The sequence below is a fragment of the Dromiciops gliroides genome, chromosome 2 (genome assembly GCF_019393635.1).
Source record: "Dromiciops gliroides isolate mDroGli1 chromosome 2, mDroGli1.pri, whole genome shotgun sequence".
NCBI lineage: Eukaryota > Metazoa > Chordata > Mammalia > Microbiotheria > Microbiotheriidae > Dromiciops > Dromiciops gliroides.
In genome coordinates, this window is record NC_057862.1 from 13,757,419 (window position 1) to 13,783,492 (window position 26,074).

At 41.2% G+C, this 26,074-nt stretch overlaps 1 protein-coding gene across 3 annotated transcripts in view; it reads right to left on the reverse strand.

Moving 5' to 3' along the window:
• Positions 1-26,074, reverse strand: part of A1CF (APOBEC1 complementation factor) — a 102,428-nt gene that overhangs the window by 32,284 nt on the left and 44,070 nt on the right. For all 3 annotated transcript variants that reach the window (XM_043983145.1, XM_043983144.1, XM_043983146.1), the window contains 3 exons: positions 11,165-11,299; positions 6,974-7,104; positions 4,877-5,115 (listed from right to left, as the gene is read on the reverse strand). In XM_043983145.1, the coding sequence (XP_043839080.1) occupies positions 4,877-5,115; positions 6,974-7,104; positions 11,165-11,299 (505 nt within the window). The remainder of the gene's footprint in view (positions 1-4,876; positions 5,116-6,973; positions 7,105-11,164; positions 11,300-26,074) is intronic.

The window sequence follows — 26,074 nt, forward strand, 5'->3', positions numbered from 1 at the left end:
GTATACTGGTATGATTTTACTTTGGTCAAGTAAAAATCTTCCAATAAACTGCCTTTTCCTGGGCACCTCTGCTTAGGGATCACATTTTTGCTCATTCTGTCAGGGTCAAAATCATTGCAAGTATAAATTGAGGGCTAGCATAAGTTAGCTTTAAGGTACCTGCGACTTTCCAAGATGATAGAGTATAACAAAAGGAGTAGAGGAAAAACCAAATATATTCCTAGTCATCTGAAAAGGAGCTGGATTTTTTTTCTACTACCTTTCAAGTGAGAAAACAGGTCTGACCTAAGAAAAATGCATCTCATACCCAGTTTGTACTTTGTAGCCACAGAGTTCCATTTCTAGCTGTATCAGCACCCTGGCCAGGGACAGTGACAAACCTGAGAGATGTGAGCTGAGTCAGCATCCTGGCAAACAGTGTTTCTGAACAGCTATCAGTTTTGCCACAGAGCCATTATGGAAAAGGGAGGGGGGGTGAAATACAGTGGAAGATTTAAAGGAGTTTTACATAGATGTTTGTCTTCAAGTATTACATGGAGAAGAGAGATTTGACTGGCAGCGTTTGGCCCCAGAGAACAGAACTAGGAGCAAAGGGTAGAAATTGGAAAGAGGCAAATTTAGGCTTCACGAAAAATATGTCAGCACTGCCATGGGACATGGAATGGGACACTTAGGAAGTGGCTGAAGATGCTCAAGCAAAGCTTGATGAATGTGTTCTAGTGAGAATTCTTATTTAGGTATAAATTGGACTAGACAGAGCCTGTGGCTCCATCCCATGCTGTGATTTGATGACTCCATGGAAAAGAGTGGGCTTGGCTGCTTATACCAGGCAGTAGAGAGTCTTTACGAATCCTTGAGGTTGCTTGCAGAGTGTTCCAGACCCAGGTCAGCCTCCATGGCTGGGGAAGGTCAGGGCTGCACTTTATAGGATGCCAGGAGATTTCCCTGATGTGCGCATGTCTCTATAGACCTTAGTGGGATGCTCATTTATACCGAAGGGTCTTGTGCAGAGTGTGGAAGGTGGCCAGGGCAGAAGGGCTCTTGTCTGCTTTGCCTCTTGTGGATTGCCACGTGTAGCAGTGGCTATGTCTGGTCTCTTTCCATCGGTCTCCTGTCCTGCTTCTCAGATGATGGATGTGTCTTTCATTCCAAAAACTTTCTGCGGCAGCTTAGGTCACACCTGCCTGCGCTGGCCTGGTCATTTCAAGGGTGATTTGAGAACTCAGATGTAATGCTCTGAGCCCATGCTGGGTGGGGGTGAGGATCACATAAGCCTGTTCCCTCTTCTTGCCATTTCTCAATCAGGCATGGAACAGAATTTCTAGTATTAGGACTATACCTTAGTTGGAGGAACCAGTGGAAATGGATAGCATAATAATGACTGGCATCCTATAGGGTTTTTTTTGTGGGGGGCAATGAGAATTAAGTGACTTGCCCAGGGTCACACAGCTAGCAAGTGTCCAGCATCTGAATCTGGATTTGAACTTGGGTCCTTCTGAATCCAGGGCTAGTGCTTTATCCACTGTGCCACCTAGCTGCCCCACCATCCTATAGGGTTTTATTGCTATTTTGGGGGTGACTGTATCAGGAGCTTCTGTGCGTTTAATGTCTTTCCTCCACCATCTTGGCTCTGCCCCTGCTTATAGGGTTTTAAGATTTATAAAGTGTTATAATTTCTTCATTTCTTGCAATAATTTTGTAAGGCAGGTGCTACTGATATCCTAATTTTATAGATAAAAAATGGAGGCTCATAGCAGTTGTGACTTGCATGGGTCACACAGGTTGTAAATATCCATGGCAAAATTAAAATCCAGATCCTCCTGACTCCAGGTCTTGTTTTTTTTGGCTGGACAATGGGTGTTAAGTGACTTGCCCAGGGTCACACAGCTAGTAAGTGTCAAGGGTCTGAGGTAAGATTTGAACTCAGGTTCTTATGAATCCAGGCCTAGTGTTTTATCCACTGTGCTACCTAACTGCCCCCCTGAATTCAAGTCTAATGGTCTATCCACTACACCATACTGGTAGCTCCAGCTACATTTAGTTACCTTTGCTTAGTCCAGTTGATAAGTCTATTTCCTATGAAACTTGGCAGGAAGAATTCATTTTGTCCTCCATTTTATCCTTGGATTGATTTAAGTGACCAGTGATAGAATGGACTTGGACCTCTTCTATAACCTGGCCTGACTGAGTCTGAAGCTTGCCTGAATCCTTCAAACACAATAAATATTTCTGGACTGATTTTTTCTTTTGGTGAGGCAATTGGGGTTAAGGGACTTAACCTAGATCACTCAGCTATTAAGTGTCCAGTGTCTGAGGCTGGATTTGAACTCAGGTCCTCTAGGAGCAGTGCTCTATCCACTGTGCCACCTAGCTGCCCCTGGACTGAATTTGGAGACAGGAACACATGGGTTCTAAGACCATGATGGGCTTAAATGATCTCCCTGAAAAATGTGTTTTATATCAAGTGTTCTTCACATTTAGCATGGAGCTTGAATTCAAGCTCTGATTCTTTTTCTCATTACATCTGTGACTTGACCAGGTCATTTCATTTCTGGTGACTTCAACTGTCATAAGAGGAGATTGAACCAGGTGAGCTCAAAGGTTCATTCCCACTATACATCGACATTCCTATGGCCCAAGGGTGGCATGCTTTAAATAGAGATACTTTCCATAAACACATCAAATCCTCTGGAATTTTCCCTATGTTTGGGTCTATTTTATAGCATTTTAGTACATAAATGAAACATGAATGTGGAACTGATTCAAAAGCTGTGATAATCAACAAAGGCTGGGTAAATGTGCCACTTTAAGGCAACTAGTTCAAAGATGATAAAATTGGCAAGAAGTATCCCCTCCCATTCATGGGTCTTTTGGTATACTGTTTTTTTCTTCTTTCCAGTTTTGCAGAGAATGTGGAGATTCATCTATCTCCTGTGATATTACAGCACTGCCATCCATGATCTCATCAGGTGGTCCAGATTTCTGTTTGTCCATTGAGCCAACTTGCCTTTTTGTCATCTTCTCCAGAGATCCTCTGCCTTCTCTCTTGCTCTAGTAAAGTTTGTGATTAGTGTTAAATTGTTCACTTTGTTTCCTACAATGTGTTTTCTCCACATATCACCTCAACCTTTAGACTTTTTCTTTGAATTTTTAGTCAGAGGTTTCTGATATATTTTTATTTTCTAAATCCTTCCTTCCTTCCCCCCTTCCTTCCTTCCTTCCTTCCTCCTTCTCTTTCTTTGTTCTTTCCTTTTTTTTCCTCTTTCTTTCTTACCTTTAATTGGGCCACATGGACTTCAAGTTTTTTATGCAAATACTGGTTATATAGTGATGGTTCTTATAAAACCTTTCCACATGTCTTCAGCAACTATCTCCAGAGTTTATTATACCATGGTGGCATCCTTAGAAATAATGGGGCAATGGTCAATAAGAACTACCTCAGTTTCCTTATTTGTAAAATGGGTGTAATAATAGCATATAACTCCCAGGGTTGTGAGAATCAAATGAGATAATGCTTGTAAAGAACTTTGTAAACCTTCATGTGCTGTATAAATGCTAGCTATTAAAAACTCATGCATATGCATTTGTGTGTAACTTCCAAACTATTTTTATACTTTTGTCAAATGTTGTGGGAAGCTATGTTTGCTCATGAAGATTATTGCAGATTATAGCTATTTTCAATGACTTTGTTTTGGTTTGATTATTCTTTCTTCTGATGGGACTGGTGCCAACAAACTCCAAAAGGGCATTTTTCAAATTTCAGTCTAAATGTGTCTTTTCCTCTTCAAAATAATTTCAGACAGCAGGATTGTTTTTGTTATCTATTTCACTATTAGGTGGAATTTTTGGAGTTTGTGTTGTGTGGAGTTTCAATGCCTTCAGGTTGTGTGGCTTTTCTTTAGGTTTAAGTATGTTCACAATCTGTGCTCTTATTTAACCTACCCTAGGCCCAGGGATAAAATTATATCTTAAGATTGATCTTAACGGTATGCAATTCTTTGTTGTTTGCCTTAGAGCTAAGGGTTCCATTGAGAAAAGCAGTATGAAGCCCTTGTAAGGGCTTATAAGATCTATAAAGTTTTGAGAATATCATCACTATTATCACAATAATAATCTCTATCATCACCACCACCATGCCAAACTCAGATGAGCAGCAGTATAACGTGACCTGAAACAAGAAATGTCCCGACTATTGTTGGTATCAATTTATAAATGATATATTCCTAAGACAAGTGCTAAGAAACTTAATGTCTTTGCTGGGCAACATCTCTCTCTCTCTCTCTCTCTCTCTCTCTCTCTCTCTCTCTCTCTCTCTCTCTCATCTCCATCTCTCTATCTCTACACACACATATATACACACACAAATATATCTCCACACATATGCATGCATGTATACATATATGTGTCTACACACATGTATATTTAGAAATTATTATCAGACCAACTTAATGTGTTCATGTTTCCAAGCATAACTAGTGATATAAAAGAGGGATGAAGTTTCTATTTTAGAATCCTGGGACCCAGAGCTAGAAGAGATCTCAGAGATCCCTGAGACCAACTCTATCCTTTTCTAGGGGAAGAATTCCAGACCCAGAGGCAGGGGACACCTTGCCCTGTGTAACACAAGTAATAAATTGCAGACCTGGGATCTTAAGTCAAGGTCCTCTGTCTCCATTATTTTTTCCTCATCCATCTTATTTGTGTAACTTGTGTAAAACATTCTAAAATTCAAGGCACAGGAAGACCAAGAGGAAAGCTTATTTGCTTTTGAATGGCAAAGGAAGGAAGCCCATTTTCTCTCATTCCCAGTGACAGCTGTAGAGAAGGGGGTGGTGGGTTTTTTTCCTTTGATGGGGGGCTGGGGAGAGCTGCAAACCTGGGAGTAGTTTCCTCCTGCCCATCGCCGCTGCTCGATGACTTTCATACTCCACAAAGGCAAACCCCCGGTTCTTGGTTTTGTCAGCAGCGCTGGGGTACACGATGACATCAACCACGCCTTCTGTGACCTTTTTCATCTCTGACAAGATTTCTTCCCTCTTTTTGGTTTTGGGGATTCCCCCAACAAATAATCGGCAGTTGTCTACACTGGCACACACCCCAAGGAGGCGTCCATTCCTGCAAGAAAAACAGTAGTTTTACTCAGTGAGAAGCCCTTTCCTGCCAAGTTTTAAACACCTTTGGTTCTCCAGATCTTTTGCCAGATATCTACTCATCTATTCCTTGGTGGAGCAGGAAAGATCCTTGGAGACATTAACACCCCCTCATATTTTGGGTGAGGCCAAGTGATTTACTCAGTGCCTTATCATACAATGAGTGGTAAGCACAGGTCTAGATTCTGGGGTTCCTGTCCCTCACATAGAGAAATCTTGTCACAACCATCAGTTTCTATAGGAAAGGCAGGCAGTCCCAGGCATTTCCACTTAACAAGCCAAGGTTAAATATTGAACCTGGAATTTCATTAAAATAAGTAACTTCCAGGTGAAGTAACACTCTACCAATGCAGGTCAGCACCTTCTTGGCAGTGTATGGTGTTAGAGAGTTGCTCAGGGCACTGGGATGATAAATGACTTGATAGGAAGGATCACTCAGTCAGTCTGTGTCAGGACAGGACTTGAACCCAGATATTCCTGACTTTAAGGTCAGCTTTTCTTGCTTATTGCCTATCAACAGTTTAGATATGAAAATCAAAAAAACTCTAATGCAATTTTAGACTGCATTAAGAAAGATATACTTTCCAGGAAAGAGGAGGTGATAGTCATGTTCATTTCTGGATGTTAAGACCAATGTTAGACTGAAGAATTTCCAAAACAAGGCAAATAAGATGGTGAAGAGCCTTGAGTACATTGCATACAAGGACCGGTTGGAGGAACTGGAGATGTTTAGCTGAGAGAAAAAAAGGCTGGGGGGGGGGTGATTATTCTATTTGATTATTTGATTTCTTGATCCCATGAAAGAATGATTACATATGTCCTACTTGGCCCCAGAGAACAAAGTGGAAGAGGAGGAAGGAATCTGTAGAGGCAAATCTAGGCTTGATATAAGGAATATCTTCCTCTTCCTCCTTCTCCTCTTCCTCCAGAGGTTATTCCTAATAACTTCCTAATGATGTAAATGGAATGGGCTGTCTCAGGAAGTGGGGAGTCCCCCATGCTTAGAGGCCTTTAAACTGAGATTGGATGATCACTTGTGGATTCACATGGAGATTCATTTTTGGGTGGGGGTTAGACTGGATGACTGTTGCGATCCCTCCAAAATGTTATTCTTTTGTAGTAGCCACCATTCATGTAAACTTGCATCCTTTTGGTACAATGTCCCTTTGTGATAGATGCTCTGGGCCTTCATTTCCCTCCTGACTTTGGTTCCAGCTTTCCAGGCTTCAAAACCAGGCTTCAGTCTTGCTTTGGAAGCATCCTTGGCACCTGGGGCCTCCTCATTCTGGGACATCCAATTCACCTGCAGCTTCTAACCCTGAAATAGTCCTCTACCAGGCTGGCCCACTTCTCCCATTTGTGAGTTTGTTCTGCGGCTTCCATTTTGTGGAGAAACTCAAACCAGCCAGCCTTCATCTCCCCATGCCCTCGGCTCTGTTTCTGAATTCTAGGGCTTCCAAACCATGCTCCTGCACTGGGAACCTTCATCCCTCCTCATCCCACCCCCACACATACCTCAGCTCCCTTTTATGTGTTGTCTCATTGATTTAAAATTTAAGGGCAAGGTTTTGTTTGTATTTGTATGCCTAGTACACAGTTAGTGTTTAATAAATGCTTGTTCTATAGACAATTTTATAGACAAATACTGCCATTAACCTTTCTTCATAGTTAGTGGATATCTGAGATGAGATATGAATTTAGGGCCTTCTTGACCCAAATGGCTACCCACAGAGCATTATGCCAAGCTGATTCATGCTTACAGTCAGATGGCTGGAAACCCCTGATAGTGCAGTCATGATGACATGCAATGAGAGGAGTCTTACCTAATTTCATAATTATTCAGCTGCTTGATGGCATTTTTGGCCTCCTGCTTGTTGGAGAATGTGACAAAAGCGTAGCCTCGGTTATTTCCATTAAAATCCATCATCATCCGCATTTCGTAGATTTTACCAAACTATAAAAATACAAAACAGAGAGGAGCCTTAACCTTTCAACACTAGGTTGGGATCCTGTGTGACCCCCAAACCTTTTCCATTCTAAACTTGGCATATGTATTCCAGGGGGATTGGTTCTTGGTTCAAGTCTGCTTCATGTCTGGTTCCTGATTCCTTCTATACCTAGGATGAAGCATCCTTTATCAGGAGATAACAGTAATGGGGGTGGGAGTAGAGTAGGGGGAGGACCTAGATACATTTTCAGAATGTTATAGAGACCTGAACGTGCATCATCAGCAAAAGTCCTAGTTTCAGGAATGACTGGGTCCTTACTCCTAAAGATAGAATTTGAATCTCTGGAGATGCTGACTCTCCCTTTTCTTATTTAGGAAAAAGTGCTGGATTTAGAGTTAGCAGTTCTAGACTTGGATCTTTGTAATGAATGTCACACTAATGGCCTGTATGACTTTGGTAAGTCATATGAGTCCTTTTGGCTTCAGTTTCATCAGTGGGAAAAATAGGTTGGACTAGACTACCTCAAAGGTCCCTTCTAGGTAAAAAAATCTTATGATCCTATAATTTTCTTCTCTGTGAAAGGAGAAGGTAATAAGAATACAAAGTATCATCTAACCATTAAGCTTAGATAAAGGAACACCAATTTTGAGGATACCAACCAGAAATGGACTAGGGTGGTGCTACTAGGACTTTGTCACAGAGTGCCAAATTTTGAAATTGCTAACAATCCTTATAAACCTTTGAGGTCCTAGAAAGAGAGCACCTCCCTAGAAAGAGAGCACTCCCTCGCTCAACTCCAGTTCTTTATAGCAGCCTTCCTGTATTGATATTTCACGGTCTTTGCCCCTTCCCTAAGCTTCTTATGTCCCTCCTCCCTCCCCACAACTGCCACAGTCTGTGGGACTTGCCCAGACACAAACATTCCTAGTTACAGTTGTGTGACTTCTTCCTCTGACCTATTTCTATCTTCATTTCCATTTAAAGCAACATATAGAGTAAGTTGTTGAAGAAGACAGCTGTCAGAGAAACAGCTGGGAGCAAGCCACTATCATCTTTTGAAAAAAAACCCCACACATATTAATGTAACTTTAAATAACAAACTAAATTAAATTTATACTTACAACTGATTTGCATACATACATATATGTATATAAATGTATATGCATATTTCCTTTTACAAAGATAAAATTAATCCATATGCTGATTTGATTCTGCTTTCTTCACATTCTTTTGTAGGTTTCCACATTTCTTTATACTCTACTACTACTAGTAGTATTGTATTTGGTTACATTGAAAAACCAGATTGTTTAGACATTCCATAATTAATACTTGTCTTATTTCTTAAGTTCAGAATAAAATAAATAAAATAATAACCCCCCCCCAAATTCATTCCCCCTGATACCATAAACAAATTAAGAGAACAGGGAGTAGTTTATCTATCAGATTTATGGACAGGGGAAGAAGTTAGGACCAAAGAAATATAGAGAGCATTACAAAACGTAAAATAGATAATTTTTATTATATAAAATAAAAATGCTTTTGCAGAAAAAACCCAATGCAACCAAAATTATAAGGAAAGCAGAAAACTGGGAAAGAATTATTATAAGTATCTCTGATAAAGGCCTCATTTCTCAAATATATAGAGAACTCAGTCAAATTTGTAAAAATATAAGTCATTCCCCAATGGATAAATGGTCAAAGGATATGAACAGGCAGTTTCCAGACAGAGAAGCAAAGCTATGTATAGTCATATGAAAAATTCCCTTACATCACTATTAGAGAAATGCAAATTAAAACAATCTGAGGTACCTCACACCTATCAGAGTGAAAAATATAATAAAAAAAGGAAAATGTTGCATGTTGGAGGGAATGTGGGAAAACTGGGATGCTAATCCAACTCTTGGTGGAGAAGTGAACTGATCCAACCATTCTGGAGAGCAATTTGGATTTAAGCACAAAGGGCTATAAAACCATATATACACTCTGATCCATCAATACCCCCCAAAGAGAAAAAGAACTATTTGTACAAAATATTTATGGCAGCTCTTTTTTGTGGTGCCTAAGAATTGGAAGTCAAAGGAATGCCCATAAATTGTGGAATGGCTAAACAAGCTGTGGTATATGAGTGTAATGGAATATTATTGTGCTATAAGAAATGACAGCATAATTTCAGAAAAATCTGGAAATACTTATATCAACTGATGTATAGTAAAGTGAGCAGAACCAGGGGAATGTTGTGCACAGTGACGACAATATTGTTTGATGAAGAACTGTGAATGACTTAGCTATTCTCAGCAGCAATACAAGGATCTAAGACAATGCCAAAGGACTAATGATGAACCATACTATCCACCTCCAAAGAAAGAACTGATATTGATTGAACACAGACTGAAGCAGGCGATTTTTCACTTTTTTTCATTTTTTTCCTTATGAGTTTTTTCATACAAATGGCAATGTTTTACATAATCGCACATGTATAACGTATATTTGATTGCTTACTGCCTCAGGGAGAGGGTGGAGGGAGGGAGGTAAAGAGAGTTAGGATTTGGAACTCAAAACTTTAAATAAAAAAAGTTTATTAAAAAGTCCCTTCCCCCATTACAAATAATGTTAACATAAATATAAGATATTCATTGAATATTAGTTATTTAAAAAGTCATAGAGGTCATATAGGTGAAAGCCATGATTGCTAACAGCAGAAACTGAGCCTCAAAGAAGTTCAATGATTTCTCCAAGATCCCACGGCAAAGAACTTGAAGCCAGGTTCTCAGACAGTAAGGGCAGCGATCTTTCCACTCCACTCTACTGAGTATGTTTCTCCCCAGCCCTGCCTACATTGGTTTTAACTATTTTTGGAGGGAGGGGTCAATTTGAATGGGTATGAGCTGATATTTGAAATGGTTTCCATTTGCATTTTTTTATTAGAGAGCTTGAAGAGTTTTAAAAGTGTTAATAATTTATTCTTTTGTTAATTGTCTATTTATACTCTTTGGACATTTTTCCACTAGTGAGATTGGCTCTTTGCATGATTTAATGTCAAATTTGCTCTTCTTGTTATTGCCACAAATGTTTTTTTTCCAAGTCTTTCTTTGTCTTTATCTAACTGACCCATATAGTTTGCTCTCTGTCAGTTCTCCTATTTGTTTAATAGACATTTCCTTTCAAAACATTCATTCAATCAAAAATTGTGGTTTTGGGGGGTTTTGTTCATTTTATTCTTTTTAAACTTAATTTAAAAAAATGTATTGAATAAAATGAGTATTTCCATAACATAGTGCAATAAAAAGAAAGTTACAGAAACCATTTATTAAACCCATGCTAGCACTGTTTACTAAACTATAGAAATACAAAAAAAGGAAAGAGTCTCAAGGACCTTCCATTCTAATGGCTTTGCACCGTCACCATTCAGGAAGCACTTCTGAACCATCAGGCACCATGTACTGTGCTAAACCCAGGCTAAAAATACCCCAAACAAACATGGAATGGTTCCTGTCCTTACAAGGATTACATTCCATTGGGTAGAAACATGTTAAAGAAAATGCAAAACATATACAAATAATTACAAAAGACATGCAGAGTAAATACAAAATGATGGATTGGGTAGGAGAGTGTCATATACAAGTGGCATGAGATGAGCTTTGATGGAATTTGGAGAATCTAAAAGGCAGAAATCAGGAGGGAACACATTCCAGGCATAGGGACAACCTGGGAAAAACATGGAGATGGGAGATGAAGTGTTTTATAAACGGAATGGTAAATAAGCCACATTAGCTGGGTCAGAGATGTCTCAAGGGTAAATGGAGATCTGGAGATAAGCTAGGACTGGTGATAGAGATGGAAATTGGGGAGGCATGAAAAGGGAAACAGAAGCTGGGAGCATCAGGGTCCAAGAACAGGAGGCTGACATCTGAGCCTCAAGGGATACCCCAAATTAGGGAGAAGTAGGTGGAGGCTGGAAAGCCAGTGAAGAACAGGTCAAAGGGAGGCTCAGAGGAACACAGTTGGCCCAGAGACTGCCAGAAGTGAGATGATAGTGGGTGGATTAGAAGAGGGACCACGACTCACTTTTTCACAAAGTGGTATGAGTTCATCCTCAAAAAGGTCTCGGGGAAGTTTTCCAACAAAAATTTCACAGCCCCGCTCTGGGGGTGCAGCATCCCAGCCAGGGGGAGGTCCGCCATATTTTCTTTGTCCATTTTCCTTCAAGGGGAGGAAGAGAAAAGAAGCATAGTATGAGATGTTTTATCTCTGTTCTCTTTGTAGAATTACATCACAGCGTATGGCAGATATTGTATTATTGCAAAAAGGAGATAGAGGCTCTGCTGGTTAGATCGTCAAATATAACCTAAATGATTTGAATTCTAATCCTAGTTTTATTAGTCATCTGAGTATAGATTCGCAAATGGAAGAGACCTGAGTTATCAACTAGTCCATCACCTCATTTTACTGCTGAGGAAATTAAGTTGAAGTAATGGACTTAAGGTCACACAGCTATTAAATATTATAGAGTTGGACCCATGCAGCAAGGTGGCCAAGTGGATCAGACAGCAATGCCTGCAGTCAGCAAGGCCTGAGTTCAAATCATTTACTAAATGGGTAACCATGGGCAAGCAATTCACTTAACCACTATCTCTATATAAATTCTTTCTATATATAAAATGAGGATAATAATAACAACACCTCTCTTCCAGATTTGTTTTGATGACAAAATGAGATAGTAAAGCCATTTGCTTTATTATTTCAAACTTTAAAATTCTATACAAATGATGATAGTAATTATTATTCTTTGCACTTTGGTTTATAGAAGGCAATATAATCAAGGCTTTAGCATATTTGATATTTAGGACTTTAATAGAGTTAGTTAGAAGGGATATTGGGCACCATCTTGTGCAAGCTCTTTATTTCTTCATATGTGGAAACTAAGTCCTAGAGATGTTACGTGGCTTCCTCAACATCGTACAAGGAATAAGTGGCAGAGGTCAGATTTGAACCCGGGTCCTCTAACTCCACACTTGGTGTTCTTACCAATGTATCATGGCAGTTTTTTGTTATTGTAATTTTTAAAATTAAATTTGATTTTAGTTTTCATGAAGTTCCACTTTCCCCCCTACTCTCATCTCTCCTGCCCACTGAGGAATATAAAAAAAGAATAATAAGAAAAAAAACCCCTTAAGTACAAACATGTACATTCAAGCAAAACTAATTCTACATTGGCCATGGTCTCTTTGTCCCTCCTCCATATATCTCAGTCTGTACTCAGAGTGGTAGGCAGTAGGCTTTATGTTGAGTCCTCTGGAATTGTGGTTGGTCATTGTGTTGGTTGGAGTTATTGTTGTTATTTGTATAAATTGTTCTGCTTCTGCTCATTTCTTCATTAGCCCATACACATTTTCCCAGGATTCTCTGAAGCCACCCTCTTCAACCTTTCTTATAATAAAATGGCATTCCATCACATCCATTGATAGGGGGACATTCCTTCAGTTTCCCATTCTTTGCCACCATAGAAAAGACTATTGTGCCATATTTATTCATTTAATCAACATACATTCATAAAGTACCAACATTAGGTGTTTAGCAAGATAGAAAGTTTTGATACAGTGCACTCCCTGCTCTCATTAGGATATACAGGCTAATATGGGGGCAAAGCCTTCCCTTTATCTGTCTTGATTTTTCTATATAGCAAAGAAGCAGAGATATAAGTAGGGTGGAGTAATAATTGGACACTATCCCAAGGCAGCAACACAGAATGATAATTTTAAAGGTTCTTACTACAATTTCAGTCCAGAAGTATAGCAAGAAATGAATCAGTTTAGAAAGGAAGCAACCCCATGGCACACAGGGTGGGTGTGAAGGGGAAGCTCCTTCCATGCCCAGTTTCCTCATATCAACTTCCCCAACTATAAGCTGGTTCTATGCCCCAAAGTGTCCTAAAGCTGGACCAGAGACTCACACTATGTGTAGCCCAATGGAAATAGATCCAGTTTTCATGAGAGAACCTGAGTTTTAATTCAGGTTCTGTTACTTAATGCCTGAGTAATCTTGGCCAAGCCACTTCTTCTGCTGTGGGATTCAGTTTTATCATTTATAAAATGCGGGGGTTGGATGAGATAACTCCTGAAGTCCCTTCTAGCTCCAGAACCTTTGGAATTCTTTAAAACAAAAGGAGTCATGTTGAGTGGCTGAACTTTCCTTTTGAGAACCTTGGCTCACTCATATTGTTAAATATTTCCTCAAATTTTCATCCAGGGCACACAAAGAGAATCTATGATTTCATCAGTGGAATAAACTCCCAGCATGAGAATGCCCTCTGGTGAGATCTCAATTCATCTCTGACTTAATAAATGACATTGAGAGTTGCCTAAGTCTTTAGAGAAACAAGCTGACTTCCCCAGTATCACACAGCTAGTGAATGTCATGGGCAACATTTGAATTCGATCTAGTCCGTGGAGGTCTTCAAGTAGAGAATATATAACCACTGGCCAAGGAACTTATACTGGGGATTCCTTTCATATGGGGGTTAGATGAGATGACCATGTTGCTCCCACCAACCCTCAGAATTTTTGCTTCTTTGAATGCCAATCTTCCTGAATCCAAGACTAGTGCCCTGCCCACTATGCCATGGTGACCATATGAAACTGATATTAGTTGTTTAAAAACCAATATCCTCTAGCTACTAAAACATGCCAGTGCTTGTCTTCATTCCAGTGGCTTGTCTGATTTTCTTATTCAGAGTGTTGCTTTATGAGGTATTGGGTTAATGTGGTTTAAATGATGCTAATGGTGAGGACTAATTATGATGTTAAAATATCCCGTGATGTAATTATTTCAAATATAGCGGGGAATGGAGATGGGAGTGTTTCTCATGTTTTAATTTTAACTTTTGACTTCAATGAAACTGGATTCACTTCTGCTACATTAAATATTTAAGTTTCCACGCCTTCGTTCCTTCTCTCTCTTTGGGCCTAATTACAAAACCTCCATTTTGGTCATATGAGAAATGATTTACTTGATGCTAACAAAAACTCTCAGTGTTCAAAAACCTAAACTTAGATGGTAATTTATCACAAATGGTGTTTCCAGAGTGCCCTAAAATTCACAGTGGGATCATCTCATCTAATTCTCACAAACTTGGGAGGTAGGTTGTAGATGCTGTTACCCCCATTTTACAGAAGAAGAAATTGAAGTTCAGAAAATGAAATAATCTGCTTAGGGTCATAATTAGTAAATGGAGGAGGCAGGATTTGAACTCAGGCCTTTCTGACTGCAAGTCTAATGCCTTATCCACTATATCATTCCTTTAGTGCTGAACATCTCCTCTTTAAAGACTTTTCATCATGGCCATTTGACATTTTTTAGATATAGTCCGCATATACCCTCAATATTTACCTGAAGAAGGAAAGATGCAGTTAGCATGTTTATGTTACAAAGGGTTTCTCTACTTTATGAAACAACACAACATATTTCTTAAAGCTACCAGCCTCCTAGGACATTCAAAATAGGATCTATAGATCATAAAGCTATACCTAGAAAAGATCTTAGAGGCCATCTAGTCTGGATCCCCCCTTCTTTTAGATGTAAGAAAATTGAATTCTAGGGAAGCAAGTGACTTGCCAAAAGTCACATATGTTTGTTCTACAATAGTCACAAAACTTGGGGGGATGGCGATCGTACCCATGCTCATGGTGCACGGTTGAAGCATATATATATATATATATATATATATATATATTTCACAAACATTTCTATTTATCTAGAGAATGAGTTTTTATTCTGAGCCCATTGTTTGACAAGTCACCTGTCAAGGTTCAGAAAAAGCATTGCTTTGTCGATGAAACCTTTCCTGATTCTCCCAAAGTTAACATTTTCTTCCTTTTCACTTTTATTTGTATTCAACTTAGCTGTGGTCATGTTGAATCTGCCCCCTCCCCCCTCCCCCCAGTGGAATGTATCTTTCTTGGGTACAAGCACACTTTTTTGTCCTTGTATTCCCCAAACCTAGCACAGTGCCTGACATACATTAGGGGATTAGTAAATGGAGGAGGAATTGAGTTGAATTGACATTCAGTGAAGTATTGGGATAAAATGAGTATGATTTTCAAAGATTTCAAAATTTCACCAAATTGCTCTTCCTTCCTTTTCCCGTCCCCTCCTTCCCCCCCATGCCCTTAACTCTCCTTTCCCCTTTTTTACCTCTAGTCTAGATACCAGAATTCCATCCACTGGTAGGTAACATAGATTTTTTCAGAATTGTCATCTAACTTGATTTATTTCTTATGATTGTCTAAAATAGAGAGGCAATCAACAAGCTGGGCCGTTCTCGACTTGCCCCAACTGCTAAAAACTGCATCACCAAAATGGTGTCCTGCACGTCTGGGAAAGTCCCTAGCTGTTGCTGACCGGTCCCTTCTAGTCCAGTACATGGACATAGAAGGCTTGATTTCCTTAGGAAAAGAAGTGATTGGATGGGAAGCTTCATGATATCTCCTCCCCACTAAGTCTTGGTGTGGCTTCTCTTGCCACCAGGAAAAAAGACCAGAGGATCCTTTGAGGTCGGTAAAGCCCCTGGCAGGCCCAGCAGCCCAGGCTGCTGACTCAACACATGGTGGGGGGGGGGAGAACAGTGTGCCACATGAATGCTGCCCTCCCTGCCTTTTTGGAATTTGGGAAGGCCTATGAAAGACAGGTGTGGAAAATGAGTCACATGAGGACAGAGAATAGCCCTGGTTTGCCCATAGATGACAGATGAGGCCTGGAACTTTGGGTCTTTGGGCCCTATTTTTATAAATCGGGGGATGTAAATAGCCAAAGCCAGTTTAAAACTACCCTATCCCAGCTAAACTCCTTCTCAGATGACATGCTCCCCAGAACAGGAGAGTCATATTAATAGGAAGTCCCGCAGTGCTCAAAGTAAAATAGATAGCTTTGATTTTAAGGTGGGAATGTTCATTGAGCACTCAGAGGGGTCCAAGACAGTCTTTGCCCTCTAAAGCCAAATAAGCAACTGAAAGACTTTCCACTCCAAGTGGGTGAAACATCAAAAATCTGAGGCTCCCTCTCAGCATTTCTTACCTCCCCCCCTTAAGTGTCTGCTGTCTTTAAAATTAGACATTCTTCCTAGTCAAGTTGAAGTGTTAAACATATTAGGAAATGACTTCTGTGTTAGAGAGTTATAATAACAACAATACTAGTAATAATATTAATAATAGTTAGAATTTATGTAGCCTTTTAAGAATTGCAAATCCCTTTACATATACTATCTTTAATTTTCACGACAATCCTGAGAGGTTAGAATACTAAGTGACTTGCCCAAGATCAGTTAGCTAATGAGTATCTGAGTCAGGATTTGAACTCAAGTCTTCTTGAGTTGGTGCTGATCTATATCACCTAGCTGCCCAACTTTCACTGTGAGACCAGAAGAACTTTTAGAAGTCACTTGGCCCATCCTTTTGCTCTTAGACACAACTTTCTTTAGAAAACTAATCACATGATCATAGATTTAGAGCTGGGAGGGACTTTAGAAGTGATCTTGTCACAGGATCAGAGATTTCAACATTCAAGGGTCCTTGAAGGCCATCTGATCTAACCCTCTCATTTTGAAGAGAAGGGAACTGAGGCTCCAAGTGAACCCATGGAATCATCCGAGTGGGAAACGTCATCAAGGGAATCTGAGGTCTTTTTTGAGTCCACAGCCTTTCCACTTTGCACTCATTCCTTTTACAAATGAGCAGTAGTGGCTTGGCAAAGGTCATGTACCTAGTGTCAGGAATTTCATCTTGATCTATTAATCCTTTTATGGATCCATGATTTCAATGGTGCTGGCACCCCTTGTACTCTGGCAGATCAATCAGATCAGTTAGCCAATAACCATTTATTAAGTGCCTCCTATGTCCCAGTCTAAACCTGGGGATACAAAAGAAGCAGAAGGCAGTCCCTGCCCATAAGGAGCTTCCAATCTAGTGGGAGACATACAGTTCATCCACACTTTGTCATCCTGAGCTACCCAACATCTGAATGCACTGTCCCCCTCACTGGAGGTCTTCAAACAAAACTTGAATGATTACTTAGTGTCGTAGGCTCCTCTGTTGGAAACAACCTCATAGATCAACCTCATTTGAGAGACAAGGAAACAGAGGTCTATAGAAGCCAAGGGACTTGGCCAAGAGCACACGGGTGGTCAGTGATACAGGTGGGATTTGAATATAGTTCCTCTGATCCCAAAGCTAGGAAGGACTCTTTGCACCATACCCCAACTTGTCAGGTACAATGTTTTAGAAGATATTCTTTTTCAGGTATTGTCTACACTACACGACCTTCTTCAACATTATTTGCTCTGCAGCTACTATTGGTGAAATCCTGTGTGTGAGACACTGCTGATTTGCAGTGAAGAAAGAAAATAGCTCCTACCCTCAAATGACTTACATTCCACAGGTTGGTGGAGAAATCAAATTGCCACACATAAATTTTTTTTTTTTTTTTTTTAGTGAGGCAATTGGGGTTAAGTGACTTGCCCAGGGTCACACAGCCAGTTAAATGTTAAGTATCTAAGGCCGGACCTGAACTCAGGTACTCCTGACTCCAGGGCCGGTGCTCTATCCACTGTGCCACCTAGCTGCCCCTGCCACACATAAATTAATGCAAATCACATATGAAGTACACGGCCCACGGGGTTTGTTTCAGCTCTGAAATTCTTTGATGCTGTGCAATTATGTATATATCTTTTTTTTTTCTCCATAGGGTTTTCTGTCAGTACATGAGAAGCTTCTTTCTTATTCTTTTTATGTTCTGGGGAAACCAGTGTAGCTCTGGGTCTGTCTTCCCATAATGCCTCCTTCTTGTTGGAGGACCATACATTTCTTCCCCTCTGTTTTCATGATAATATTTTTATCCTTTTCCTGTCATGTAAGTCATCTTTGGCAATCCTCTGTAGACTACAGTCATCTTGTGCCTTTCTGCTACCTTCTGGGACCTTTACAATTGTCTTCTCTGAGGATTTTGGTGTTCTAGAAAAGTGCATAAATACTTTGGGATGATGATCATCTTTATTGGGGAAAGAATCTACAATGGAAAAAAAAAAGATGGGTTGGTCATGGGGTCCTGGCATGAGATAACCCGTAGGAAAATGCTTGTGCACCCCTGGCATCTACCTGGTGTTCAGAGGAAGTGAGGAAGGCTCCAGAAAGTTGGGTGGACCCCTTGTAGTGACCTGGGCAGAAGGCAAGGATGAGAGTCACAGGGGTGGGATAGGATCAACCTCCCTGGAGGAACCATCCACATTGGTGGGAACACAGAGGTCTTGGTGCTGGAGTTTTGAGTGTGTGGCATGAATGCATCCAGGACACTCCAGAAAAGGTGAGGAAGGTGAAATGGAGCCTCCAAAGAAAAGTGGGAGTCAGGGATGCAAGCGGAAGGCAGCTGCAAGGTGCTCTCATCCTGACTGATTTCACCTGGGAGCTTTGGCTGTGTTACAGGGCTGGGAGAGATCCAGTCTATTCTCATCTATAGGAGGCCGTATGGTAGAATGACAGAGCCTGGGTTTCAGTCAGTATTTCAACACCCAGCTCTGACACTATCTGTGTGACCTTGTGAAAGTAACTTAGCCTTTGTTGATGCCAGTTAGCTCATTTGCAAAATGAGTGGGGAGGGGTGGGCTCGGTGACCTCTCAGGTCCCTTCTAGCATATCAGACATGAATACATTTTAGGTGGATCTGCATTCTAGAGAGCCTTCGTACCAAATCTCATTACTGTAGTAGCAATCACATGGGCATGGAAGTCAAGGCACGCGGGCACTAATTTTGTCTTAGTCACTGAGCTGACCCTGGAAATGGGGGCACCCATCTCCTGGCCTCTTTTTTTTTGCAGGGAAATGGGGGTTAAGTGACTTGCCCAGGGTCACACAGCTAGTAAGTGTCAAGTGTCTGAGGCCGGATTTGAACTCAGGTACTCCTGAATCCAGGGCCGGTGCTCTATCCACTGTGCCACCTAGCCACCCCCCAATCCTGGCCTCTTTTGCCTTCTTTGTCTGATAGATTAGGGGCCAAGATTGGAATGGGCAGACAGTTTATTATCCGAGGATCCAATGTGTACCTAGAGTGATCTAATCTGGGTTCAGATTTGTTATTGACACTTACTACCTAAGGACCTCAGGCAAGCTGCTTGAGTTCTCTGGGCCTGCGTTTTAACATTTTTACAATAAGGGGTTTGGCCCAACCTCTTCCACAGTGCCTTTCCAGTTTCAAATCTATAATATCCTATTATATGAATTCCTTCCCCTCTGTGGATCTCAGTTTCTTCATGTGTACCAGGACGGGCTTTAGACAAGATGCTCTCTATGGAATCATCACACCCCTAATGTTTCTGGATAACAATATTACATGATATTTGTAGTACAATTGAAGGTTTCTAAAGCACTTTATGCGTGGTTATCTCATAGAACTTAGGTAGCACTGCAGTGGATGGAACACTGGACTTGGAGTCAGGGAGGACTGAGTTCAAATCCTGCCTCAGATACTTACTAGCTGTGTGATCCCAGACAAGTCACTTAACTTCCTTCAACTTCAGTTTTCTCATGTGTAAAGTGGGCATCCTACTTCATAGGGTTATTGTGAGGATCAAATGAGGTAACATCTGTCAAGTACTTTGAAAACCTTAAGATGTTATATAAATTATTATTAGTTGATTTTTTTTACCATAATCCTCTGAGGTAGGCACTCTTATCACCCCCATTTTACATATAGGGAAACAGAGGCTCAGACAGATCATTTGCGTATAGCTGCAGTGTCTAAGGTGAAGTTTGGAGCTAGGCATTCCTAACTTCATCTCTCCAGCACGCTGTCCTCCATGTGATCTTGTGATCTGTTGAATTGTGGGACAATTCAACAGAGATTTTAAATTTTTCTACTGTGTGCCAGGCATTGTGCTTGGTACTGGAAATAGACACACAAAATGGTTCCTTCCCTGAAAGTACTTAGGTCCTGGGGAAACAAAATGTGCATAAGTCATTAAATGCAAAGTAATTTCAAGAGGGGAAGGGCACTGGTGACTGGGTGAAGAGTTCAGGGTGGCATTGTGGCCATACCTTGAAAAAGACAAAGGAGACTCTTAGGCAGAGGCAAGAAAAGCATCCATCCATTCCAGATATGAGGAGCTACTTGGGCAAAGGGCTAGAGATGAGATATCATGTACAGGGAACAACTAGGAGTCAGTGTGTTGGAAGAGAGGATGCTCAAGGAGGAGTAACATGACTTTAGCCTGGAGAGGTTAGTTGGACATAAGTACTAGAGGGCTTTAACAACCAGGCTGATGATTCAGTGTATCTTGGAGGTAATAGAGTCCTTGCTGATTTTGGAGGAGGGGATGGACGTGTTCACATCTGGGTTTTAGGGATATCGAAAGACTGTCTCGGGGGCAGCTTAGGTGGTGCAGGGGATAAAGCACTGGCCCTGGATTCAGGAGGACCTGAGTTCAAATCTGGCCTCAGATACTTGACACTTACTAGCTGTGTGACCTTGGGCAAGTCACTTAACCCTCATTGTCCTGACAAAAATTAAATTAAATTTAAAAAAGACTGTCTCTAAACTCCTTTCCAGTTTTCAAATGCCAGAGTGGAAAACCCTTAAATCTGTGCTGTGGTTCTGTGGTGAAATAAGCAAATGAATGATTATGATTACTTTATACCACAAGAGGCTCATAGTTTAAGGCCTTTCCCCTTCATCTGAGGTGCTAACATAGTAACTCTACCTGGCTCTGGAATCAGAAACAGCAAAAGAGCATTGTATTTGCATTCAGACAACCCAGGCTTGGATTCCCAGCTTTGCCACTTACTGGCTTTTGTAACATGCGGGTTAGTCTCAGTTTCCTCATCTGTAAAATGGGGATAATTAGCATCCTTCACAGAGAGGTGAAGCATGATCACACATCTTGTCCTTTTCAGAGGTGGAGAATGAACCCAGGTGTTCAGGACACCAAGCTGAGCACTATCCACCATGAGATGCTACCTCTTTTTTTTTTTTGCAGGACAATGAGGGTTATATGACTTGCCCAAGGTCACACAGCTAGTAAGTGTCAAGTGTCTGAGGCCAGATTTGAACTCAGGTCCTCTTGAATCCAGGGATGATGCTTTATCTACTGTGCCACCTGACTGACCCTGCTACCTCTTCTAACAACCAACAGAAGAATGTCAAATGCAGCCATGTTCTTGGAATACAATGGATGTCATTTATCTGTGGCTGAGATGATAGAAGACTGAGCAGTCACCTTGTTTCTGTTTTTTTGTATTTTCACCAGGACTGTGCTGGTTTCGAGTGTTGGTAATTATGTTCTTGAACTGATGCATTTCTAAAGATGGACTTCTGATGCTTTTCTTCATTGTTGTTGCTGTATTGCAAAATCACCACTAAATAATCCTTCATTCTCATTGTCGAAGACTTCAGTGGATCAAGAATGGATGTTTTTCTTGACCTTTGCAATAGGGAAAAGCATCCTACATTGGAAATTTAAGACTGGGTGCTAGTTAGAAGGGTTTGTTGTTGTTGTTGTTGTTTTTAGTAAAGAGCCTCCCAAACAGCAAGGGCTCCAGGTTGTACATGGTGAGCTATGGTCCTAGGTTGGTCAGTAACTGGAATGACACCAATTGAGTTCCAAGGGTCTCTTTACTTTGCAACAGAGGGTCATGGTCTGACGTACTCTGGGGGAAATTGTTGGTTTTGGCCTGGCAGTTAGTCCATGAAGCTCCAGGGCAATCCCTTAAAGATCGCTCAGCAGGGGACAGGGATGGGTATAGTGACCTAATGTCACTAGAATGTGAAAATAACTTCTCAGATACATTTCCCTTGCATGGCATGCTAGAGCTTCTTGCTTCATCAGGCTGTGGACATGCTATCTACCTATTTTAACGACTTCAAATTGCTCACCCATTTAGACACATCCACACCACACTCTGGCATGTCCGGCCAGTGGACACAGGGATTCTTCTGAGCCTGAAAATAGCCCTGGAGTGTGGGCAGCTGGGACACAGAGCTTAGGGAAACATGTGGGGTGGGGGTGTGTATTAGTGCTCCGCTGGCCCAATCTGGCCCCTGGGACTTTTGCTACCTATTTAAGATATCGGTGGTCATGCATTGTGAGCGTGAGCTAATGTTCTACGATGGGCAGCAACTGACAACCAGAGGAAGAGGAAGGCCCTGGGTTTAGATGTTCTCTTACAAGAGTATGACTATTTTGATCACTGGCAGTTTTGCACAGTGGTTGGGTATAAGAAGACTGGATTCTTCTAAGAAGAATATAAAGGCCAAATCATTTTTCCAATTGCTCTATTGTGGAGGAGATGACCCTAGCTCCACTATTCTCATCTGGGCTTTTAGAATTATTTGTCTGGTAATTTCTAGAAAAAATAGCTTGGTGGTGGTGAGGGAACACTCACTGGAGTGACCTTATGGAAGGGCATCATCATCATTAATCATTTATTAAGTGCCTCCTGTTTGCCAGGTATTATGCTAAACAGGGGCCTTAAAAAAAGTAAAAAGCATAGTCCCTCTCCTCAAGGGGTCTAATGGGGAGACAATAAGCCAAGTGATTATGTACACACAAGATATATATGGTGTAAATGGAAGGATGATAACAAAAGTTGCACAGGATTAACAGGAACAGAAAGACTGCCTTTGAATCATGGGAGGGACCTCCCACATTGAAGATATAATGCAACCATTAAAATATTGGAATGTTAATGCAAATCATAATGGCCTAAAGGAGGGTCAGCATGACATGGTGGCTAGGAAGACAACCTTCAAGTCAAGGAGACATGAGTTAAGTCCTGTCTTTGAGAACATACTGGTGGACACAAACTCTCAGTGCTCTTGTCAGTTCTCTAGGCTATAGACTTGTTAACCTTCATTGCTAGAGGGAGTCCTTGTCTCAACTACAACCCCAGGTCTAGTTCTGTCCCAAATAATAAAATAAGGGTAACGATGGTTGACATTTATATAGCACTTGAAAGTTTACAAAATATGCAATGGGTATTATCTCCTTGGAACCTCACAACAACCCTGTGAGACAGACACTATAGTCCTTCTGATCCCCAAATGGATAAAAAAGACCCTTGCTGAGAGAGAATGTCCAGGTCAAGGTCACACAGTTAGTGATTATCAGAGGTGAGATTTGAACCCTGGTTTTCTTGGCTCCAAATCCAACATGCTTGCTAGTCAATCACGGAGCCTCAAGAAGTATGTGAAACCACTATTAACAGCCATCTAATGGGCCCGATGGAAGAAGCTGATAGTTGGTTAATGCCAGGATTATTTTTCTGTAGATCTAGATATAATAGAACACATACAGAACATAATGTCGCAAGGGTCTAAATTGATGACTTCTGATTGGAAGATTAAAAGAATATACACAGGAAGCTGGATGTTCTCCAGATCTGCTCCTCAGAGAGAGCAGGTGAGAGTGAACCCAACAAGCCCTGATAAGGATAGGATAAACACATCCACTAAAGTGCCTCCAAGAGGGTCTTTGCTGTGTCAATGACCCGAGTACACAATATATTCAATTTAGATTTGGGAGGTACCTTTAAAATCATCAAATCCAATCTCCCCAGTCTTTCTTACACATGAGGAAATTGATCATTGAATCACAGATAGAGAGCTTGAAGGGCCCCTGGTTTAATCCTCCCATTTTGCATAGGATTAAATGGAGGCCCAGAAATAAGCACCAGGGACCTTATCAAAGGGATCTGGCTTCCAGGAGGTAGGATATGCCACTGTCCTTTCCCTTCATCAGACTTCATGTGGAGTTTTGTGTTCAGTAAGTTCAGGCCACTTCCGGGCATGTAGTTTCAAGGACCTCTGATAAGCTGGAAGGTGTTCAGAGCAAAGCCAGAATCACTTGAAAGAAATGGGGTGTTTCCCTTAGAGAGATCTTGGGGAGGGCTTCGTGATAACCACATTCAGCTATTAGAAGGGCTATCAGTGGAGGAGGGGGTCCAGAGGGGACCAAAAAGGCAAAGGATGGGGCAGAGGCTCACAGTGAGGAAGGCAAAACCAGAAATGAAACTTTCTAACAATGAGAGCTAATGCCAAGTGGGAATGGATAGTTACCCCCTCCATGGAGGCCTCCAAGCAGAAGTTGGCAAACCACTTGAGTTTGTTAAAGGGACAGTTCCTTCCTGTTTGGGTGGGACTAGATGGCTGCTGAAATCCCTTCCAACTCCTACTCAATACAAGGTTATGTGACATGCTCAAAGTCACAATGTTTATAAGAAACAGAGCCAGGGCAGCTGGTGGCACAGTGGTAGAGCATTGGCCCTGGATTCAGGAGGACCTGAGTTCAAATCCGACCTCAGACACTTGACACTTACTAGCTGTGTGACCCTGGACAAGTCACTTAACCCCAATTGCCCCTAGCCAAAAAAAAAAAAACAAAAACAGAGCCCAAACATCTGGCTTTAAATCGAGCTCTTTCCACGGTACCGCACTGACTCTCAGAAGGAGGACAAAGGACCTGGGTCTAGTTCCCTTAGCTCCCCTCTGAGGCCTTGCTAGACTTTTCAATCAATGATTCACCAAAGTCCCCACTAATTTACCCCATCAAATGTACTTGGCAAATTCTTTGTGTTGAAGAGTTATAATTGCAGTCAATCAGTACTTGCATCTTGCGGGAGAAGACAGTGTTAGGATGGAGATGAGGTGGTAAAAAGAGCCACGGATTTGCAGTCAGAATAGCTGAGTTCAAATCTTGGCTGCTCTTGTTTCTCCCTGTGGCCTTGGGCAAGTCAATGAACATGTCAGAATCCCAGAGTTAGAAGGGAATTTCTGACCCTTCTGCTCCTTTCTTGCTCTATATCCTATGGTCCACTCCTTCTCAAAGGAATACAGAGTTAGTCCTTTGTCAGGGGTTTTTCCTAAAGAATATGATTTGGGTTAAATCTTCTGGTTGCCTTATTTCTTCAGCTGACAGAGATGTAGGCTAGGAGTAAGTTGATGTTGCAATAGGAAGTACACAACCTGTGTGACCTTAACTAACTCATTTAACTTTTCTGGGACTCAGTCTCCTCATTTATGGGCAGTGAACCAGGTGAACTTGAACAATATCCATTCCACCTCTATGATTTCTTGAGACCTGGAATCTTCTATGGATTGGCTGTGTGACCTTAGAAAAGTCACTCCTCCTTTCTAAGCCTCCCTCAGTTTCCTTATTTGTTAAATGAAGGCTTTGGATGAGATGTCTCCAAGACAAAATGAATCTCTGATCTTCAGGAACTCACATTCTAATGGGGGATATAATGTGCAGATAAATGCAAGATGCTTGATGACATAGATGTATAGATGAGAGACAGTCTTTGAGAAAGAGGCAGGAGTTCCTGTAAGGGAAGGGCCTGGGAAAATATCTCATAGAAGTTGGTATTGGAGCTGAGTTTTCAAAGAAATCAAGGGTTCTAAAAATGAGGAAAGAGAAACATTGTAGGTCTGCAGGACTCCAGTGCAAAGGCATGGAGATGGGAGGTAGTGTCCTATGTGAGGAACACGTAGTCCAGAATAGCTGGGCCATAGAGTGCAGGGAGTGGTGTTCGTGGAAGGGTGGGGTTGTTAAAGAGAGGAAAGATAGGAAGAAGGGAGGGTGGAAGAGCTCTAAATGCCAAACAGTGGAGTTTACACCATCCCTATTATCAGAAAACATCAAAACTGCAAAGAGGCAGATTTGTGTAAGAAAAGCTTTCTAGAACTCAGAGTCACCAAAAAGTAAAATAGGCTCCACCTTAGATGTTAATGGGCTCCCTCTCATGGACAGGCTTCAAGCAAAGGATTGTAAGGTCCATTGTAGACTGTGTGGGATTCTTATTTGGATGTGGGTTCAACTAGATGGTAACTGAGGTCTCTTTGAAGCTCTGAACTTCAGAAATTTTGTGATGCCATCCATGATCCTGATCACTTCCACATATTCCACCTCCAACTCCATCTTCCAAGTCAAAAAGTAGAATGGCT